Source organism: Ursus arctos, unplaced genomic scaffold, assembly GCF_023065955.2.
Source record: "Ursus arctos isolate Adak ecotype North America unplaced genomic scaffold, UrsArc2.0 scaffold_28, whole genome shotgun sequence".
NCBI lineage: Eukaryota > Metazoa > Chordata > Mammalia > Carnivora > Ursidae > Ursus > Ursus arctos.
In genome coordinates, this window is record NW_026622963.1 from 12273254 (window position 1) to 12294116 (window position 20863).

Here is a 20863-nt window from a genome sequence, read left to right on the forward strand (position 1 = left end):
CTAAATGTCAAGGATTCAAGGGTTCTGTTTTTAGCTCTTGTCTCTGCTTACTGGATAAACTCGCCTATTCATGACAATTTCAATGATGTCTACCTCTAGACAAACCCCCATCCTTATCTCCAGCCTGGGAGTCTTCCCAGGGTTCAGGCCCATATTCATTCATTTATTTATTTTTATTTTAAAAAGATTTTACTTATTTATTTATTTGAGAAAGACAGAGAGAAAGAAAGAGTGTGTGTGTACGCAAGCAGGGGTAGGGGCAGAAGGGGCGGGAGAGGGAGAGAACCCCAAGCAGACTTGGCCTGAGGCTCCACCCCATGACCCTGAGATCATGACCTAATGGACACTCAATGGACTAAGCTACCCAGGTGCCCCCAGATCCATATTCAGTTCAGCCCACTGGACATGTAGATGCCCCAGAGGTACAACAACCCCACATTTCTGAAACTCAACTCATCTCCTACAACCAAAACTCTCCCCCCAACACCTGCTTCTCAATTTCCACCAGTTATACCTCTACTACCAAAGGGTATAACCCCACTACCACTGCTTAAATCCTGGCCCTAAAATTTCTCAGCTGCATTATTACAGTCTCCCCAAGTCAATCCTCAATCCCTTCTTCCAGCATTCTCCATCCTGCTTCCAAAGATGTTTTTTCTCTAACATGTAAAAAAAAATTGATGCATAATTTACACACAATATCACACACACTTGAAAATTGTACAGCTTGATGGGTTTGAACAAAACTGTCATCCCAACTGAGATACAGAATATTTCCATTGCCCCAGGAAGTTCCGTGATGAGTCTTTGCAGTCGAACCCGTGACACCCAGAGTCAAATACTGTCCTAATTTCTAGCACCAGAGATTGGTTCTGCCTATTCTTAAACTATGTAAATGGAATCACGTGGCATAGACTATTTTGTGTCTGGATTCTTTAGTTCAACACAATGTCTGTGAGATTCATCTAGGTTATTGCATTTATCAGTAGTTTGCTCTTTTATATTGCTGAGTAGTGTCCAATTGCATGGATATACCACAATTTATTTTTCCACTCACCTGTTGATGAAAAATTGAGTTGTTTCCTGTTTGGGGTCTTATGAAAAAGCTGTCATGAGCATTTTTGTAGAAGTCTTTTTTGAATATATATTTTTAATTTTAGGTAAATATCTAGGAGTAGAAATGTCAGTTTGTAGTACAGGTGTATGCTGAACTTTGTAAGAAGATGCCAAACAGCTTTCCAAAGTGGTTATACCATTTTATAATTCCACCAGTCATGTATGAGAGTTCCAGTTGTCAAAAGGAGTTTTTTAAAAATGCATATCTGTCATACTATTTTCCTACTATAAACTCATTTCTGGATTTTTCCACACAGGTTCGAATTCCACAGGACATAGGCAAGGCCCTCCATTTTCTGTGTCCCAATTGTCCGGCCTCATCTCTTGCTGTTTCTCCACATGCTCCCTTCTTTCCAGTGATACCAATCTCCATTCCCTCAACTCATGAAGTTCTTTCACAGTTTTGCATAAGCCCTTCCCTCTACCACAATGCCATTTTCTTCCTCATTTGCATACCTAATGCCTACTCATATTTTCAGAGGTGTTTGCTGATTACTTCACACCTGCACCCACACCCCTGTGAGCTAATTGATGCTATTCCCTGCTCCCCTGACGTACAGGGTTTAACTCCATTATAATACTCTGCTTGAAGTATTAGAATACATTATTTCCTTCTCTCTACCTGACCAGTTCCTGAAAGACACTCTCCTGTTCCTTCTACAATTGAATGATGGCCTACCTCCAGAGAGATATTATGCTAGGAGCTGTGTATAGAATGAGGAGTAAAAACAGTCATGGTCCAGGCTCCCACAGAGCTTAGAGTACAGTGGAAAAGACAGTCAAGTAATTACACTCATAAATGCAAAATTAGAAACTAAGTTAAATGTTCTAAACAAAAGGAATGATGAGTCTATAAGAATGTAAAAGATGAATCTGTTGTAAATGGGGTGGAGGAGGGGGCATGAAAGGAAGGTTTCCCTGAGGAAATAATGTTTGAATTGGCTTCAAAAGGAAGCACAGGAATTAAGTAGTTGAAGTGTGCTCCCTCCTTGCAGTGAGAGAGAATCTGGGACTGTTCAAAAAAACCTGAAACTAAGCAGGTAAGGACAGAACAGAGACTGATGGCTCCACATGAGGGCAGAGAGCTGGGCAAGGCCAGAACACAAGTTGCTGAGGACTCGGTTCCTATCTTGCTTGAGACCAGGGAGCAGGAGAACTGGTAGTATTGCCCTTTGCCGACAGCTGTGATGGCTGCCCATTGTCTGTCATTGTATCCAGCACATGGTCGTGCGTAATAGACATTTATGAATAAATTTTAGAAGTGTTCAAGAAGTGGACAGCTAAAGGAAACAGACTACATGTATCCTGAGTGGGCTGCAGCATTGAAGGAAGAGTGTTTTTAAGAAAAGGCACAACTTAAAATTTGTTGAGGGACTACAGCCAACCGGGATCAAGAGATGAAGTACGTAAATACAGTTTTTTTTTTTTTTTAGATTTATTTATTTGACAGAGAGAGACAGCCAGCGAGAGAGGGAACACAAGCAGGGGGAGTGGGAGAGGAAGAAGCAGGCTCTTAGCAGAGAAGCCTGATGTGGGGCTTGATCCCATAACACCGGGATCATGCCCTGAGCCGAAGGCAGATGCTTAACGACTGTGTCACCCAGGCGCCCCCATAAATACAGTTCTGGCAGAGTTGGGAAGGGACGGCAATCAAGAATACAAAGATTATGAATAATCAATGAGAATAAGATGGCAGAGGAGTAGGGGACCCCTTTTTCAGCCGGTCCCCTGAGTCGAGTTGGATAGGTACCAGACCAGCCTGAACATCCATGGAATCAGCCTGAGATGCAGGAAGATACATCTGGATCTCTACAAATGAACATCTCCAGCGATGAGTATTGAGGTACGAAGCGGGGAGCCATGAAACCGTGCACAGATATAGGAAAATAAACGGAAGAGGAAGGGAGCCGCCGCATTCGGGCCCTGGGAAACAGTAGCCACCTGCAAGGGGGAGTGAGCGGACTGGAGGACCAGCACCCGCGAGAGAGCGGACTGAGAACATGAGCCGGGGAACGCGCGACCAGACTGAAAACCGGAGCTCCGGTGTACTCACTGGAACCAGACTGAGACCGGGAGCTCCAGAGTGCGCGGGGGCAGCTGGCGGTGTTAGAAACACAAAGGACAGAGACGCACCAGCCCTGGAAGTGAGGGCTACGATGCCGGGTGTGGGGCGCACATTCTGGGATGCTGCAGGGTTGAGCAGCACCAAAAGAAACAGAGTTAAAGTGGCCAGATAATCAGTGGAGAACGGTCCGCGATCCCTCTGTTCTGAGACAGAGGCTGAGATTTGGCCACTGATGCTCTGACTCTCAGAAGAGGCACAGCAAACCGCCAGGGAAAGGCGCCAGAGAACAAAAGCCTGGAAATACCGGCTCACAGTGTGCCCACCCCCATACCCCCTCGCAAGGGACATGGAGACTCTACCCAAACAGGGTTGCCTGAGTATCAGCGCAGCAGGCCCCTCCCCCCAGAAGGCAGGCTGAAAAATCAAGAAGCCCACATCCCTAAGATCCCTATAAAACAAGGGCGCAAGGTCTGGGTCCAGGTGAATAACTTGGGCTCTGGACAACCCCGCAACCTCTCCTCATCAGAATGACAAGAAGGAGAAATCCCCCCCAGCAAAGAAAAGACAATGAGTCTGTGGCATCTGCCACAGAACTAATGGATATGGATATAACCAAATTATCGGAAATGAAATTCAGAGTAACAATCGTCAAGATGATGTGTGGACTTGAAAAAAGTATTAACGAAAATGTTAATGAGAATATAGAACCTCTAAGGGCAGAAATGAGAGTGAATCTGGCAGAAATTAAAAATTCTATGAGCCAAATGCATTCAAAACTAGAGGCTCTGACGGCCAGGGTGAATGAGGCAGAAGAACATATCAGCGAACTGGAGGATGGGTTAGAAGAGAAAACTAAAATAGAATCTGGACGTAAAAAAATCCCCGCTCAGGAATGTACGTTACGGGAGATTACTGACTCAATGAAACGTTCCAATGTCAGAATCATCGGCATCCCCGAGGGGGTGGAGAAAAACAGAGGTCTAGAAGAGATATTTGAACAAATTGTGGCTGAAAACTTCCCTAATCTAGCAAGGGAAACAAACATCCATGTCCAAGAGGCAGAGAGGACCCCTCCTAAGCTCAACCACGACAAACCTATGCCAGGTCACGTCATAGTGCATTTCGCAAATATTAGATCCAAGGATACAGTATTGAAAGCGGCCAGGGCAAAGAAATTTCTCACATACCAAGGCAAAGGTATCAGAATTACGTCAGACCTGTCTACACAGACCTGGAATGAGAGAAAGGGTTGGGGGGGGGGCATTTTCAAAGCTCTTTCAGAGAAAAACATGCAGCCAAAGATCCTTTATCCAGCAAGGCTGTCATTCAGAATTAATGGAGAAATAAAGACCTTCCAGAATCGCCAGTCATTGACCAATTTCATAACCATGAAACCAGCCCTACAGGAGATATTAAGGGGGGTTCTATAAAAGTAAAAAGGCCCCAAGAGTGATACAGAATAGAAAGTCACAATCTATAGAAACAAAGACTTTACTGGCAACATGGCATCATTAAAATCATATCTCTCAATAATCAGTCTCAATGTAAATGGCCTAAATGCTCCCATATACGCCACAGGGTTGCAGATTGGATAAAAAGACATGACCCATCCATTGGCTGTCTACAAGGGACTCATTTTCAACCTAAAGGTACATTCAGAGTGAAAGTAAAGGGATGGAATACCATCTTTCACGCCAATGGACCTCAAAAGAAAGCTGGGGTAGCAATTCTCATATCAGACAGATTGGATTTTAAACTAAAGATTATAGTTAGAGACACAGAAGGGCACTATATTATTCTTAAAGGATGTATTCAACAAGTGGAGATGACAATTATAAATATCTATGCCCCCAACAGGGGAGCAGCAAGATACACAAGCCACTTCTTAACCAGAATAAAGAGACATATAGATAAAAATACATTAATAGTAGGGGACCTCAACACTCCACTATCAGAAATAGACAGAACACCCATGCAAAAAATCGACAAAGAAACAAGGGCTTTGATGTCATACCCGACGAGTTGGACCTCATAACACTACACCCCAGAACCAAAGAATACTCATTCTATTCTAATGCCCATGGAACATTCTCAAGAATAGATCATGTTGTGGGTCACAAAACAGGTCTCAACCGATACCAAAAGACTGAAATTTTCCGCTGCATATTCTCAGACCACAACGCTCTGAAATTGGAACTCAACCACAAGGAAAAATTTGGAAGAAACTCAAACACTTGGAGACTAAGAACCATCCTGCTCAAGAATGATCCGATAAACCAGGAAATCAAAAATCAATTTAAACAATTCATGGAAACCAATGAGAATGAAAATACAATGGTCCAAAACCTATGGGATACTGCAAAGGCAGTCCTAAGGGGGATATACATAGCCATCCAGGCCTCACTCAAAAGAACAGAAAAATCTAAAAGGCAGTTTTTATATTCTCACCTCAAGAAGCTGGAACAGCAACAGAAGAACAGGCGTAATGCACGCACGAAGAAGCAGTTGGCCAAGATTAGAGAAGAAATCAATGAATTAGAATCCAGGAGTACAGTAGAGCAGATCAACAGAACTACAAGCTGGTTCTTTGAGAGAATCAATAAAATTGACAGACCACTGGCAAGACTTATCCAAAAGAATAGAGAAAGGACCCAAATTAATAAAATTATGAATGAAAAAGGAAGGTCACAACCAACACCAATGAAACGGGAAGGATTATTAGAAACATTTATCAAGAGCTTTATGCCAATAAATTAAGCAATCTGGAAGAGATGGAGGACTTCCTGGAAACCTATAAACTACCAAGACTGAAACAGGAAGAAATTGATTTTTTAACAGGCCAATTAATTATGAAGAGATTGAGTCAGTGATAAACAACCTTCCAAATAACAAAACTCCAGGCCCGGATGGTTTTCCTGGGGAATTCTACCAAACATTCAAAGAAGAAATAATACCTATTCTCCTAAAGCTATTTCAAAAAATAGAAACAGAAGGAAAGCTAGCAAACTCATTCTATGAGGCCAATATTACCTTGATCCCCAAACCAGGCAAAGACCCCATCAAAAAGGAGAATTATAGACCGATTTCCCTAATGAATATGGATGCCAAAATCCTCAACAAGATCCTGGCTAATGGAATCCAAAAGTACATTAAAAGGATTATCCATCATGACCAAGTGGGATTCATCCCTGGGACGCAAGGGTGGTTCAATGTTCGCAAATTGATTGGTGTCTTAGATTTTATCCAGAAAGAAAAATTCAAAAATCATACGATTCTCTCAATAGATGCAGAAAAAGCATTTGACAAAATACAGCATCCTTTCCTGATTAAAACCCTTCAGAGTGTAGGGATAGAGGGTACATTCCTCAATCTCATAAAAACCATCTATGAAAAGCCTACAGCAAATATTCTCAATGGGGAAAAGCTGGAAGCCTTTCTCTTAAGATCAGGAACAGGATAAGGATGCCCACTCTCACCACTATTATTCAACGTAGTACTAGAAGTCCTGGCAACAGCAATCAGACAACAAAAAGGGATCAAAGGTATCCAAATCGGCAAAGAAGAAGTCAAACTGTCTCTCTTTGCAGATGACATGATACTCTACATGGAAAACCCAAAAGAATCCACGCCCAAACTATTAGAAGTTATAGAGCAATTCAGTAATGTGGCAGGATACAAAATCAATGCTCAGAAATCAGTTGCATTTCTATACACAAATAATGAGACTGAAGAAAGAGAAATTAGGGAATCCATCCCATTTACAATAGCACCAAAAACCATACTTTACCTTGGAATTAACCAGAGCCGTAAAGGATCTATATTCTAGGAACTATAAATCACTCTTGAAAGACATTGAGGAAGACACAAAAAGATGGGAAAATATTCCATGCTCATGGATCGGAAGAATTAACATAGTTAAAATGTCCATGCTACCCAGAGCAATCTACACTTTCAATGCTATCCCGATCAAAATACCGAGGATATTTTTCAAAGAATTGGAACAAATAGTCCTTAAATTTGTATGGAACCAGAAAAGGCCACGAATCGCCAAGGAACTGCTGAAAAGGAAAAACAAAGCTGGGGGCATCACAATGCCGGATTTTGAGCTGTACTACAAAGCTGTGATCACAAAGACAGCATAGTACTGACACAAAAACAGATACATAGACCAATGGAACAGAATAGAGAACCCAGAAATGGACCCTCGGCTCTTTGGGCAACTAATCTTTGATAAAGCAGGAAAAAACATCCAGTGGACAAAAAAACCAGTCTCTTCAATACATGGTGCCGGGAAAATTGGACAGCTACATGCAAAAGAATGAAACTTGACCACTCTCTCACACCATACACAAAGATAAACTCCAATTGGACGAAAGACCTCGATTTGAGACAGGAATCCATCAACATCCTAGAGAAGAACATAGGCAGCAACCTCTACGACATCGGCCACAGCAACTTTTCTCGTGACACATCTCCAAAGGCAAGAGAAACAAAAGATAAAATGAACTTGTGGGACTTCATCAAGATAAAAAGCTTCTGCACAGCCAAGGAAACAGTCAAAAAAACTAAGAGGCAGCCCAGGTAATGGGAGAAGATATTTGCAAATGACACTACAGATAAAAGACTGGTATCCAAGATCTACAAAGAACTTCTCAAACTCAATACGCGAGAAACAAACAAATCATAAAATGGGCAGAAGATATGAACAGACACTTTTCCAATGAAGACAGACAAATGGCTAACAGACACATGAAAAAATGTTCAAAATCATTAGGCATCAGGGAAATTCAAATCAAAACCACACTAAGATACCACCTTACGCCAGTTAGAATGGCAAAAATTGACAAGGCAAGAAACAACAATTGCTGGAGAGGATGTGGAGAAAGGGGATCCCTCCTACACTGTTGGTGAGAATGCAAGTTGGTACAACCACTCTGGAAAACAGTGTGGAGGTCCCTTACAAAGTTAAAAATTGAGCTACCCTATGATCCAGCCATTGCACTACTGGGCATTTACCCCAAAGATACAGACGTAGTGAAGAGAAGGGCCATATGCACCCCAATGTTCATGGCAGCAATGTCCACAATAGCTAAATCGTGGAAGGAACTGAGATGCCCTTCAACAGATGACTGGATTAAGAAGTTGTGGTCCAACTGGCAAGACTTATCCAAAAGAAAAGAGAAAGGACCCAGATTATTAAAATTATGAATGAAAAAGGAGAGGTCACGACGAACACCATTGAAATTGGAAGGATTATTAGAAATTTTTATCAACAGCTATATGCCAATAAACTAAGCAATCTGGAAGAGATGGAATCCTTCCTGGAAACCTATAAACTACCAAGATTGAAAAAGGAAGAAATTGATTTCTTAAACAGGCCAATTAATTATGAAGAAATTGAGTCAGTGATAAACAACCTTCCAAATAACAAAACTCCAGGCCCGGACGGTTTTCCCGGGGAATTCTACCAAACATTCAAAGAAGAAATAATACCTATTCTCCTAAAGCTATTTCAAAAAATAGAAACAGAAGGAAAGCTACCAAACTCATTCTATGAGGCCAATATTACCTTGATCCCCAAACCAGGCAAAGACCCCCTCAAAAAGGAGAATTACAGACCGATTTCCCTAATGAATATGGACACCAAAATCCTCAACAAGATACTTGCTAATAGAATCCAACAGTTCATTAAAAGGATTATCCACCACGATCAAGTGGGATTCATACCTGGGATGCAAGCGTGGTTCAATATTCGCAAATCAATCAGCGTGATACATCATATCAACAAGAAAAGACTCAAGAACCATATGATCCTCTCAATCGATGCCGAAAAAGCATTTGACAAAATACAGCATCCTTTCCTGATTAAAACCCTTCAGAGTGTAGGAATAGAAGGTACATTTCTCAATCTCATAAAAGCCATCTATGAAAAGCCTACTGCAAATATTATTCTCAATGGGGAAAAGCTGGAAGCCTTTCCCTTAAGATCAGGAACACGACAAGGATGCCCACTCTCGCCACTATTATTCAACATAGTACTAGAAGTCCTTGCAACAGCAATCAGACAACAAAAAGGGATCAAAGGTATTCAAATCGGCAAAGAAGAAGTCAAAATGTCTCTCTTCGCAGACGACATGATACTCTATATGGAAAACCCAAAAGAAGCCACTCCCAAACTATTAGAGGTTATAGAGCAATTCAGTAACGTGGCGGGATACAAAATCAATGCTCAGAAATCAGTTGCATTTCTGTACACGAATAACGAGAACGAAGAAAGAGAAATCAGGGAATCCATCCCATTTACAATAGCACCAAAAACCATACGTTACCTTGGAATTAACTTAACCAGAGACGTAAAGGACCTTTATTCTAGAAACTATAAATCACTCTTAAAAGACATTGAGGAAGACATAAAAAGATGGAAAGATATTCCACGCTCATGGATCGGAAGAATTAACATAGTTAAAATGTCCATGCTACCCAGAGCAATCTACACTTTCAATGCTATCCCGATCAAAATACCGAGAACGTTTTTCAAAGAACTGGAACAAATAGTCCTTAAATTTGTATGGAACCAGAAAAGACCCCGAATCTCCAAGGAACTGTTGAAAAGGAAAAACAAAGCTGGGGGCATCACAATGCCGGATTTCGAGCTGTACTACAAAGCTGTGATCACAAAGACAGCATGGTACTGGCACAAAAACAGACACCTAGACCAATGGAACAGAATAGAGAGCCCAGAAATGGACCCTCAGCTCTTTGGGCAACTAATATTTGATAAAGCAGGAAAAAACATCCGGTGGGAAAAAGACAGTCTCTTCAATAAATGGTGCTGGGAAAATTGGACAGCTACATGCAAAAGAATGAAACTTGACCACTCTCTCACACCATACACACAGATAAACCCCAAATGGATGAAAGACCTCAATGTGAGACAGGAATCCATCAAAATCCTAGATGACAGCATAGGCACCAACCTCTACGACATCGGCCAAAGCAACCTTTTTCATGATACATCCCCAAAGGCAAGAGAAACAAAAGACAAAATGAATTTACGGGACTTCATCAAGATTAAAAGTTTCTGCACAGCCAAGGAAACAGTCAGAAAAACTAAGAGGCAGCCCACGGAATGGGAGAAGATATTTGCAAATGACACTACAGATAAAGGACTGGTATCCAAGATCTACAAAGAACTTCTCAAACTCAATACACGAGTAACAAATAAACAAATCAAAAAATGGGCAGAAGATATGAACAGACACTTTTCCAATGAAGACATACAAATGGCTAACAGACACATGAAAAAATGTTCAAAATCATTAGCCATCAAGGAAATTCAAATCAAAACCACACTGAGATACCACCTTACGCCAGTTAGAATGGCAAAAATTGACAAGGCAAGAAACAACAATTGCTGGAGAGGATGTGGAGAAAGGGGATCCCTCCTACATTGTTGGTGGGAATGCAAGTTGGTACAGCCACTCTGGAAAACAGTGTGGAGGTCCCTTAAAAAGTTAAAAATTGAGCTACCCTATGATCCAGCCATTGCACTACTGGGTGTTTACCCCAAAGATACAGACGTAGTGAAGAGAAGGGCCATATGCACCCCAATGTTCATAGCAGCAATGTCCACAATAGCTAAATCGTGGAAGGAGCCGAGATGCCCTGCAACAGATGACTGGATTAAGAAGTTGTGGTCCATATATACAATGGAATATTACTCAGCAATCAGAAAGAATGAGTTCTCAACATTTGCTACAACATGGACGGCACTGGAGGAGATAATGCTTAGTGAAATAAGTCAAGCAGAGAAAGACAACTATCATATGATTTCTCTCATCTATGGAACATAAGCACTAGAATGATCAGTAGGGGAAGAAAGGGATAAAGAAAGGGGGGGTAATCAGAAGGGGGAATAAAACATGAGAGACTATGGACTATGAGAAACAAACTGAGGGCTACAGAGGGGAGGGGGGTGGGGGAATGGGATAGACCGGTGATGGGTAGTAAGGAGGGCACATATTGCATGGTGCACTGGGTGTTATACACAACTAATGAATCATCGAGCCTTACATCGAAAACCGGGGATGTACTGTATGGTGACTAACATAATATAATAAAAAATCATTATTAAAAAAAAAAAAGAAGAAGAAGTTGTGGTCCATATATACAAAGGAATATTACTCAGCTATCAAAAAGAACGATTTCTCAACATTTGCTGCAACATGGACGGCACTGGAGGAGATAGTGCTAAGTGAAATAAGTCAAGCAGAGAAAGACAATTATCATATGATTTCTCTCATCTATGGAACATAAGAAGTAGGAAGATTGGTAGGGGAAGAAAGGGATAAAGAAAGGGGGGTAATCAGAAGGGGGAATGAAGCATGAGAGACTATGGACTCTGAGAAGAAACTGAGGGCTTCAGAGGGGAGTCAGGTGGGGCGATGGGATAGACTGGTGATGGGTAGTAAGGAGGGCACGTATTGCATGGTACACTGGGTGTTATTCGCAACTAATGAATCATCGAACTTTACATCAGAAACCAGGGATGTACTGTATGGTGACTAACATAATAAAAAAACATTAAAAAAAGAAGAATACAAAGATTATTAGTTTTGAAAAAGAAGAACAATTCTTCCCTTGAGGTGAGAGAAAGGGCAGGGAAATGGAGAAAGCTCTAGAGAAAAAACACTGATGGGAGAGCCATTATTATAGTCACATGGCTCTGGTGACATGTTCCTAAATCCATGTGATGTTGTCAGCCCCTTTGTCTCAGCTGTGCCATGGATCCTGCCCATGACCACAGTCAGCAGATTTATGGAATGGTGACCGTACAACTGATGAAGTGCTAGAAGTGTTCACTTACATTCCCCATCCCACTAAATTTTCATAATAACTCTGCAAAGTATAGAGTTTTAGGCCCAGGTCACATATTTATGGAACTCATGTTCTGAGAGGTTAAGAAGCTTGCCTGGGTCTACAATGTCAGTGAGTGGCTGACCTAGAATTGGAATCCAAGTCCATCTAACTCTCCCAAAAGGAGCCACAGCAACTTGGGATCCTGGTCACTCTTCCCTTCTCACTGGTTTCAGATGTTTTGATCCAATATGGCTGGAACATCATCTTTAGTGAGCCTAGGCACAGGGCAAGGTGGTAGAGGCAGTTTTTGTCTACAAAATGAGTTTAATTTGCATAATGTGACTCCCAGGGTCTCGAATGAATGAGGAATAAAAAGGAAGTTTGGGAACCTGGAATGTAATATTCTGACATAAAACACATTATCCTCTTATTGAGATGAGAAGGATCAGAAAGAAGCCAATACTGGCGTGCATCACAGGTTAACCCAACTAAAGATGGGACAATGACTTGTCCATAGTCAATGGTATGGCAGAAGAATACTATGGAGATGTGTCTTCCTGTCATCTTCAGAGCTCAGTACACAAATGCCACCATAAGAATAACTTGGGTGGTAAGTAGAGTGATTATGGGTGGGGCAGCCCTAAAAGAGAAACCTATCCCATGGAGAGCTACAAAGCTGTAAAGGTCCTGTCAGGAGACAGGTGGCCACACCAGCACAGAATAGCAGGTGGTGTGGGAACCAGCCCCACCTGTAGAGAACAGTACTGCCGGAGTGATCTCAATTCGAGGAGGGCAGGAGAGCCCAGTCTGGAATGGTGCTCTTAGGGATCTTAATAGAAGACATGATTGTGTATCACTGCTGCCACCAGATAGGGTGGCCTCTTGGTCATTACCAAGTTTCTTTATGATATCTTATAATTTGCACTTACAAATTGGAGCCTACTTAGTCTGTTGCTGTAGTTGACTCATATTTGTTTAGCATAACCGAAGACTCAGTCAAGCCTTGGCATCTTTTCCAACTGCAGGAGCTGTAGTGGGTTGAACAGCGTCTGCCCCCCCCGCCCCAAGTTCATGTCTACTCAGAACCTCAGGACACAACTTTATTTAGAAGTAGTTTGTAATAAGTTAAGATGAGGTCATACTAGATTAGGGTAAGCCCTTAGTCCAAAGACAGGTGTCCTGATAAAAGACAAAAGAGAAGTCATAGAGGAGACGTCTACCTGAAGATAAAGGCAGAGACAGCCACAAGCCAAGGAACACCTGGGGCCACCAAAAGAGGCAAGGAGGGATTCTCCTCTGGAGACTTCGGGGGGAGTGTGGCTCTGCCAACACCTAGATCTTCTGGCCTCTGGAACTGTGAAGAAATAAATTTCCGTTCTTTTAAGCCACGTACTTTGTGGTGCTTTTTTTACAGCAGCCCTAGGAAACTAACACAGGAGCTGAGGTTGTTCTTCCTAAAGGGACATGTTGAGGGGCTCTCCAGCTCCTAGCAGCCCCTTAGGGTACCCCCATATATATAAGTACCAAGAAAAAATGTCTCCCAGATTTTGAATTGAGGGAGAAGTGTGATGTCTCCTGAGGTAGCATGGAGGGCTCAATGATAACAGCAGATAGAATCTGGAAGACCCAAAGGCTGCACATCAAAAGGTCTTATTGTATGGCTTCAGTTTGGCAAATTTACTGTCAGGATGTGGCCTCCAGTTTTGTCAATCTCAAGGTTGAGTTCACCTAAGCATGATTAGCTAAATCATGCTAATCAAACTCACAAGAAATAAAAATTAGGCTGCAAATGTATTCATCTGTACAGGTGCGAGAAAAAGACAAAGCTGCTCTTGCAGTATCCAAAATGCTCAGGTTCACGACCAGGGGCTAAGTCAGCACACCTGGAAGCTGATCAGTGACTGTAAGTTGCATGGATTCAAAGCAAGGAGGGAGAGTACTACCCAGTAAATAAAAAGGAGGGGACTCCATCCAGGCGTTGAGAAGCCCAGTAGCCCTCCCTGAACCACAGCAATGTATTCAGGCTTGAAAGTCTGTGGCATTCACTACAAGTTTCTAGGTCTCTGGCTTCTGTTTATATTCTGGGGCCAACTGCCCCACATCTACCCACATAGCTTTCCTAGGTGTTAAATAATTAAGTCTAAACTTGTTATATTATACTTATGTTCTGAACTGGCCTCCCTAAGTCCACAAACCAGGTCACCTTAACTAATGTACTGGGTTCTTCCAAATTCACATTTACAATTTGCTTATTCCCCTAATAACTAATACCACCTGTATGAAATTCCTCTGGCTGTTATAACAAATTACCACAAACTTGGTGGCTTAAGAGAACAGAAATTCATTCTCACAGTCCTGGAGGCCAAAGGTCCAAAATCAGTGTGTCAGTAGAGCTGTCCTTCTCTCTGGGGGAGAATCTGTTCCTTGCTTCTTCCAGTTTCTGGTCACTTCAGGTGTTCCTTGGCTTGAATCCACATCCCTCTCTTCTGTCTTTGTGGTCACACTGTCATGTCCTCCTCTGCTCTGTGTCTAATCTCTCTCTGCCTCTCTCTTATGAGGACACCTGTGATAGTATTTTTCCAACCACTGATAATCCAGAATGATCTCCTTATTTCAAAATCCTTCACTTAATCACATCTGAAAGGGCCCTTTTTCCAAATAAGGCAATACTCCTAAGTTCCAAGGATTTGAGGTGGATACCTTTTGGCCTACCACACCGCCATTTGTGGATTTTGAAGACTGGGACCCATCTGTCTTGATTTATCCTCAGTGTCTCATACACGAATGGACTGAATAGGTAAAGCAATCTTATCTCTAAATTCTAAGGCATCTCACTACCACTAAATACTACCAACATCCCTCTAAAAGGTAATGCAGAACCTCTATACCAAAGACTTCTCAAGCACAGGTCAACATGATAGGGTTTCATGTGTCCATGATTCAAAGAAATAATATTTCTGACAGTGAATTCATCCCTTCAGGTCAATCTGTCAGTATAAATGTAATCACAATCAGCATCATCTCTGACTATGATACCAAGTATCTTATGTGATTATCTTCTGCCCTACCTGTTCAAATCCTTTCCACCCTTTCAGGCCCAGCTAATGACCCACCTTCCTGGGAACCCCCCATGATACTTTCTTACCCTCACACCTCATGATCCTGTCCTTTGAGTTCTTCCTGCCCTACCCAGAAGAATCATTTCTCCCTGGGACTTGGTAAACTCTTCCTGAGTGGGATTTTCTTTCTCAAATAAGACTCAATGCATTAATATAGTATATTGTTGGACTTTTATAAAATAATTGTTGGTTGATGAATGTAAAGGGAACTCTTGATTGTTAGAGTGCAGATTACAGTCCACAACAAATGAAGACTGTTCTCTCTGCTGAGCCAGAAACAAAACAAAACAAAACAAAACAACACTGGTTTTCTTGGAGGGCCCAAGAGAAGAGAGGATATTTGTTTTGGGTCAACTGACTTAGAAAATTAGGTGACTGTCTCCTGGAGGATGAGATGTTTAACAGTGAACTAGAAGAGAATGCTGTCTCACATAACTGGTAACTGGTAAGACAGTCAGAAATCGACAGAAGTGATTTTCTAGCAAGAAGACTGGTGGGAACTACCGTCTTCCAGTAATGCACCAAAATGACCAACACAAAGAGAGAGAGGAGAGGTACCTGCTATATGTTCTCTAGGCCTTTTAGAAAACACGGAGTTGGGGTGCCTGGGTGGCACAGCAGTTAAGCGTCTGCCTTCGGCTCAGGGCGTGATCCCGGCGTTATGGGATCGAGCCCCACATCAGGCTCCTCTGCTATGAGCCTGCTTCTTCCTCTCCCACTCCCCCTGCTTGTGTTCCCTCTCTTGCTGGCTATCTCTATCTCTGTCAAATAAATAAATAAAATCTTAAAAAAAAAAAAAGAAAACATGGAGTTGTTCCTTTGGCCACATACATGCAAATCTACAAGAAAGGTGATATTATGGACATCAAGGAAATGGGCAGTGTAGAAAAAGGAACACGCCACAAATCTTACCATGGCAAAACTGGAAGAGTCTACAATGTTACCCAGCATGCGGTTGAGATTGTTATAAACAAACAAGTTAAGGGCAAGATTCTTGCCAAGAGAATTAATATATGTATTGAGCATATTAAGTGCTCTAAGAGCCGAGATAGTTTCCTGAAGTGTGTGAAGGAAAATAAGAAAAAGAAGGAAGCCAAACAGAAAGGTCCTTGGGTTCAACTGAAGTGCCAGCCTGCTTCAACCAGAGAAATACACTTTGTGAGAACCAATGGAAAGGAGCCTGAGCAGTGGGAACCCATTCTCTATGAATTCATGGCATGGTAAGTGTAAAAACAAACAAACAACAAATAACAGACCTCAAGATTTAAAAAAAAAAAAAAGAAAAAAAGAAAGAAGACCCTGGTTCCTGGAGTCACATTTCAACTACAAGCCAGGATCTTCATATTGCTAAATGCAATGCTCAACCACCTTAGACAGACACAACTGATCAGTCATTCTTCCTTGAAACACTCTCTTCTCTCTACTTTCAGGAGACCATACCATCTGGTTTTTCTCTCTCCTCACCAGATGTTTTTTCTCAGTTTTCCTTGCTAGGTCCTTGTCCTCCTCCTCTTGACCTCTAAATGTTGACATGCCCCAGGGCTCTTTACTCAGACCTTTTATCCATCTATGCTCCCTGCCAGGGCCTAAGTGAGCTCACTCAATCTCACGGCTTAAAATGTCATCCACACATGCTGTCTTCAGAATTTTTATCTCCAGCCCCATCCTTTCCCCTGAAATCCATATTTGCATATCCAACTGCCTACCTGACATCTTCGGTTAGACATCTACTAGACTGTAAAAATGAAAACTGAAACACAATTCTTCATTTCCCCCCACCTAAAATCTCCTCCTCCTTCATCTCTTCCTCAAAAAATGGCAACTTCCTCCTTCCAGTTGCTCAGGCCCAAAACATTGATGTTCACCTTGACTCCTCTTTTTCTCTCCTATCCCACACCCAATCCATCGGCAAATCCTACTGGCTCTCGCTTCAAAATATATCTGGAATCCAACCACTTGACCCCCTTCCACTGAAGGAGGTCCAAGCCACCGTCTTGATCCAAGCCACTGTCCTCTCTCACCTGGATTACCAAAGTAGCCTCCTCACTGCTCTCCTGTTTCCTCTCCTACCCCTGCAGTCTACGTCCACACAGCAACCAAGTACACCTTCTAAAACAAATTAAATCATGCTGCTCCTCTGCCTTCAATTATCCAAAGATGTCTTAACAAATTTTAAATAAAATCCAAATTCTCACCATGGAATACAAGGCCCTGCAAACTCCCTTTCCAGTTTTATTTCCTATCCCCTTATCACAGCACTCTCCTTATACAGGCCTCCTTGCTGTCCTCAGCAAGTTATTAAAATGCCTGTATAATATTTTAAAATATAAAATATAACAGGTATAAAGAGGAAATTGTGACATCAATAATATAAATTCTGTGGGTGGAGGTGTAATGGAGTAGAAGTTTTGTATTTAATGGATACAAAGTTTTAGTTTTGTGAGATGACAAGAGTTCCAGAGATGGGTGGTATTGATGATAGCGTAACAATGTGAATGTATTTGAGGTCACTTAACTCTGCACTTAAGGATGGCTAAAATGGTAAATTTCGTTATGTGTATGTAACCATAATTAAAATTTTAAAAAATCATGCATAATATGCCTCAAAGGATAGGCACAAAAGGTAAATAATAACTATAGTAGGATTATAGATGATTTTTTCCTTATTGCTAAAAGTGTTTCCAATTTATGTATTACTTACGTGTGATTTTTATGTATTACTTCTACAATGGAAATACATCAAAAGCTGTGTATAAAACTTACAACACCTGAAACTTATATAACTTACACAAACACAGGAATAGACTCATATAGAGAACAAACTGGTGGTTGCCAGAGGTGTGCGGGGTGGGGGCTAGGCAAAATAGATGAAGGGGGAAGAAAACCATTATACCTAGTATAGCATTTAACTACATAAAAATCTGGAAATAAACCGTATGTGTCACTAGCTATGAACCCGAAACACCCCACTGAGTGTCATCAATTTTAATGGACTCATTTCCAAAGGAACTGGACAGGAGGTCTTTAATCTAAATATAGGAGCGCTCAGATTTTCAAGTGCAGACTGTGGATGCTACCTGACACAGGCCAATCATGCTATGGATGAACAAGCTGTTGTAAAAACTCCGAACATCTCTACACTGTGTCATTTGATAATGTGGTGTCTTTTGACATAGACCAAGCTACAGAGCTGCCTACAGTGTATAATTAAGGGTTTCGGATGTACTCCTGCCAAATGCCATTCATCTATGCTTGACTCTTCCAACAACTATAACTGAAGTATAATTTGTAAAGTGAGATCACTGTGTGAATTATTTTGTCCTGCTGTTTTAAGGCACTGCACAGTTCAGAGTAATTATTCTGGAATCCCTAAACCACAAAGCCTAATCCCATTATTTGATAGGAAAGGATGCCAGGACTCAGAAGGGTGAAGTGACTTGTCCAGAGTTACACTTCTAGTGCATGGAATAGTGTATGGGCTAGACTCTAGAAATTCTTATGCCTTAATCTGATGCTCCAGTCTCAATGTAGTTACAACTAGAAACGACTTTATAGTTTTTGTCCATAGACTGCAGAGCTTTCTGGTTACACTTTCAAGAACTACCTCATTTCAGCAATTAAGACTAAGTTTCAGGTGTTTAAAAAAAAAAAAAAAGAACAATTTTCGAAGGCAGATAGATTCCTGATAATCGGGAAAAATCTGAGTTGAGTGTGATACTTACATCTGTAAAATATTCTGTTTAGACACTTAAATTGTCTTTTTTGTCCCATCTACCCAATCCTCACAGCCATCCTGAGATAAACGGAGCGGATATAAGGACCCTGATACTTACAGAAGAGGTGAGCCACAGGTTCTAGAGATAATGAACAGGAGCCCATATGACCTGAGGTGGTACAGAAAGGGGAATGTACAATGGACTAGTCAGGAAAACTAGGTTTTATGTTCTAGTTCTGCCACTAACTAGTAACTTGACCTTGGACAAGTCATTTGCTTCTCTGGGTCCAGTTTCTTCGTCTATACAATGAGGATGCAGAATGTGTTAGCTGGGGCTATGAAAACAAATACATATACTAAATGGCTTAAACAACAGAATTTTTTTTCTCACAGTTCCGGAGGCTAGCAATCCACGGTGAGGTACCAGCATGGTGAGATTCTGGTCATGGGTTGTAGATGGCCACCTTCTTACTGTGTCCTCAAAGGGTGAAGAGAATGAAAGAGAAATCTTTCTTTCTCTTCTTCTTCCTCGTTTTAAAAAATTTGTTATTTTTTTAGTAATCTCTGCACCCAACATGGGGCTTGAACTCATGACCCTGAGATTGAGTTGCATGCTCTTCTGACTGAGCCAGCCAGGCACCCCTCGCTTTCCCTTGTTAGAAGGCCATTGTACTATTAGATTAGGATTCCCTCCTTATGACCTCATTTAACCTTAAGTACCTTCTGAAAACCCTATCTCCAGTCATGTTGGGGGTTAGGGATTCAACATATGCATTTTAGGAGGGACACAATTCAGTCCATCATGGTTTCTGGAGTTCCTTAGCACAAGTCTGGAACACAGAAGATGTTCACAGTTGTCTGTGGAATGAGTAATTCTACCTTGCCTCCCAGATTCAAGAAACTGCGCAAGGCCTATTTCTAGACCATTGATCAGTGATCACCTTGAAGGTCTGTATGCTTTCCCTTTTCAAAGGCGATTACAAGCCAAAGGTGATCTTTGGCCAAAGCAGGTCTCTCACAAGGTTGGAGCCTTAATGCTTTTTTCAGAAAGTGGTACATTTAACTGTTACTTTCGGCCTTTGGGTATGACGTGCAATCTGTGCTACTGCACTTAGAACGTACAGCTAAATTTTCTAACAACCACGAAGATTACTGAGCAACTGGGGCCCTTCACCAAAGCACAAAGTACCTAGTCATTCCTACTTCACCCCTGAAGCACCTGAACGTGCTGTCTTAGAGCAGCTTTGGGGTCAGAAGCAGCCTCTGGTAGGGAGAGCCAGCTTACCTCAGGTCAAATATAATTCCCTCCAATGGTAATCAACTCAGAGTTCTCCAGTCATTATTTTTTGGTTTAATAGACTTATTGTCAAAAGCAGAAAAGTATTTTGGGCACTTAAATACAATTCCAACAAAAATATTCCAAGGATGATTGGAGTATTGCACTGGAGTTGTTGTATTCACACGCGAGAACTTTAGGAGTAGATGGTCTGAATTTCTGTAACTACTGTATTGGTTTATTTCTCCATATTCATAATACAATCCATAACTGCTTATACAGAGGATCCCCCAATTGTAATGGTTCAACCTACCTATGATCTTTTGATTTCATGACAGTGCAAAAGCAGTATGCATTCAGTAGAAAGCATACTTCAAATTTTGAATTTGGACCTTTTCCCAGGCTAGTGATGTGCAGGATGATATTTCTTGCTGCGGGGCAGCAGCAGCGAGTGGCAGCTCCCAGTCAGCCACAAGACCGCCAGGGTAAATAACCAACACGTTACAACCATTTGGTACCCCTACAACCCTTACTTTGTTCACCTAGAGTATTCAGCAAATTACATGAGATATTCAACACTTCATTATAAAATAGGCTTTGCATTAGATGATCTAACCCAACTGTAGGCTAATGTAAGTGTTTTAAGCATGTTTAAGGTGCACTATGGTAAGCTATGATGTCTGGTGGTAGGCTACATTAAATGCATTTTCCAC

At 41.6% G+C, this 20863-nt stretch overlaps 2 protein-coding genes across 3 annotated transcripts in view; one reads left to right on the forward strand and one right to left on the reverse strand.

The window, feature by feature from the left end:
* The window catches only part of TMEM266 (transmembrane protein 266), a 122590-nt gene that overhangs the window by 94191 nt on the left and 7536 nt on the right, over positions 1-20863 (reverse strand). The window lies entirely within an intron of this gene.
* Positions 15686-16383, forward strand: LOC130541930 (60S ribosomal protein L21-like). Its single transcript, XM_057303601.1, has 2 exons — positions 15686-15768; positions 15960-16383. Exons 1-2 carry the CDS (start codon positions 15686-15688, stop codon positions 16381-16383), a joined length of 507 nt encoding a protein of 168 aa, XP_057159584.1.

Coding starts and splice junctions, on each gene's coding strand:
- LOC130541930 (XM_057303601.1), top strand. CDS start 15,686: ATGACCAACACAAAGAGAGAGAGGAGAGGTACCTGCTATATGTTCTCT. Junction 15,769..15,959: donor CACGGAGTTGGGGTGCCTGG/GTGGCACAGCAG, acceptor AAAAAAAAAAAG/AAAACATGGAGTTGTTCCTT.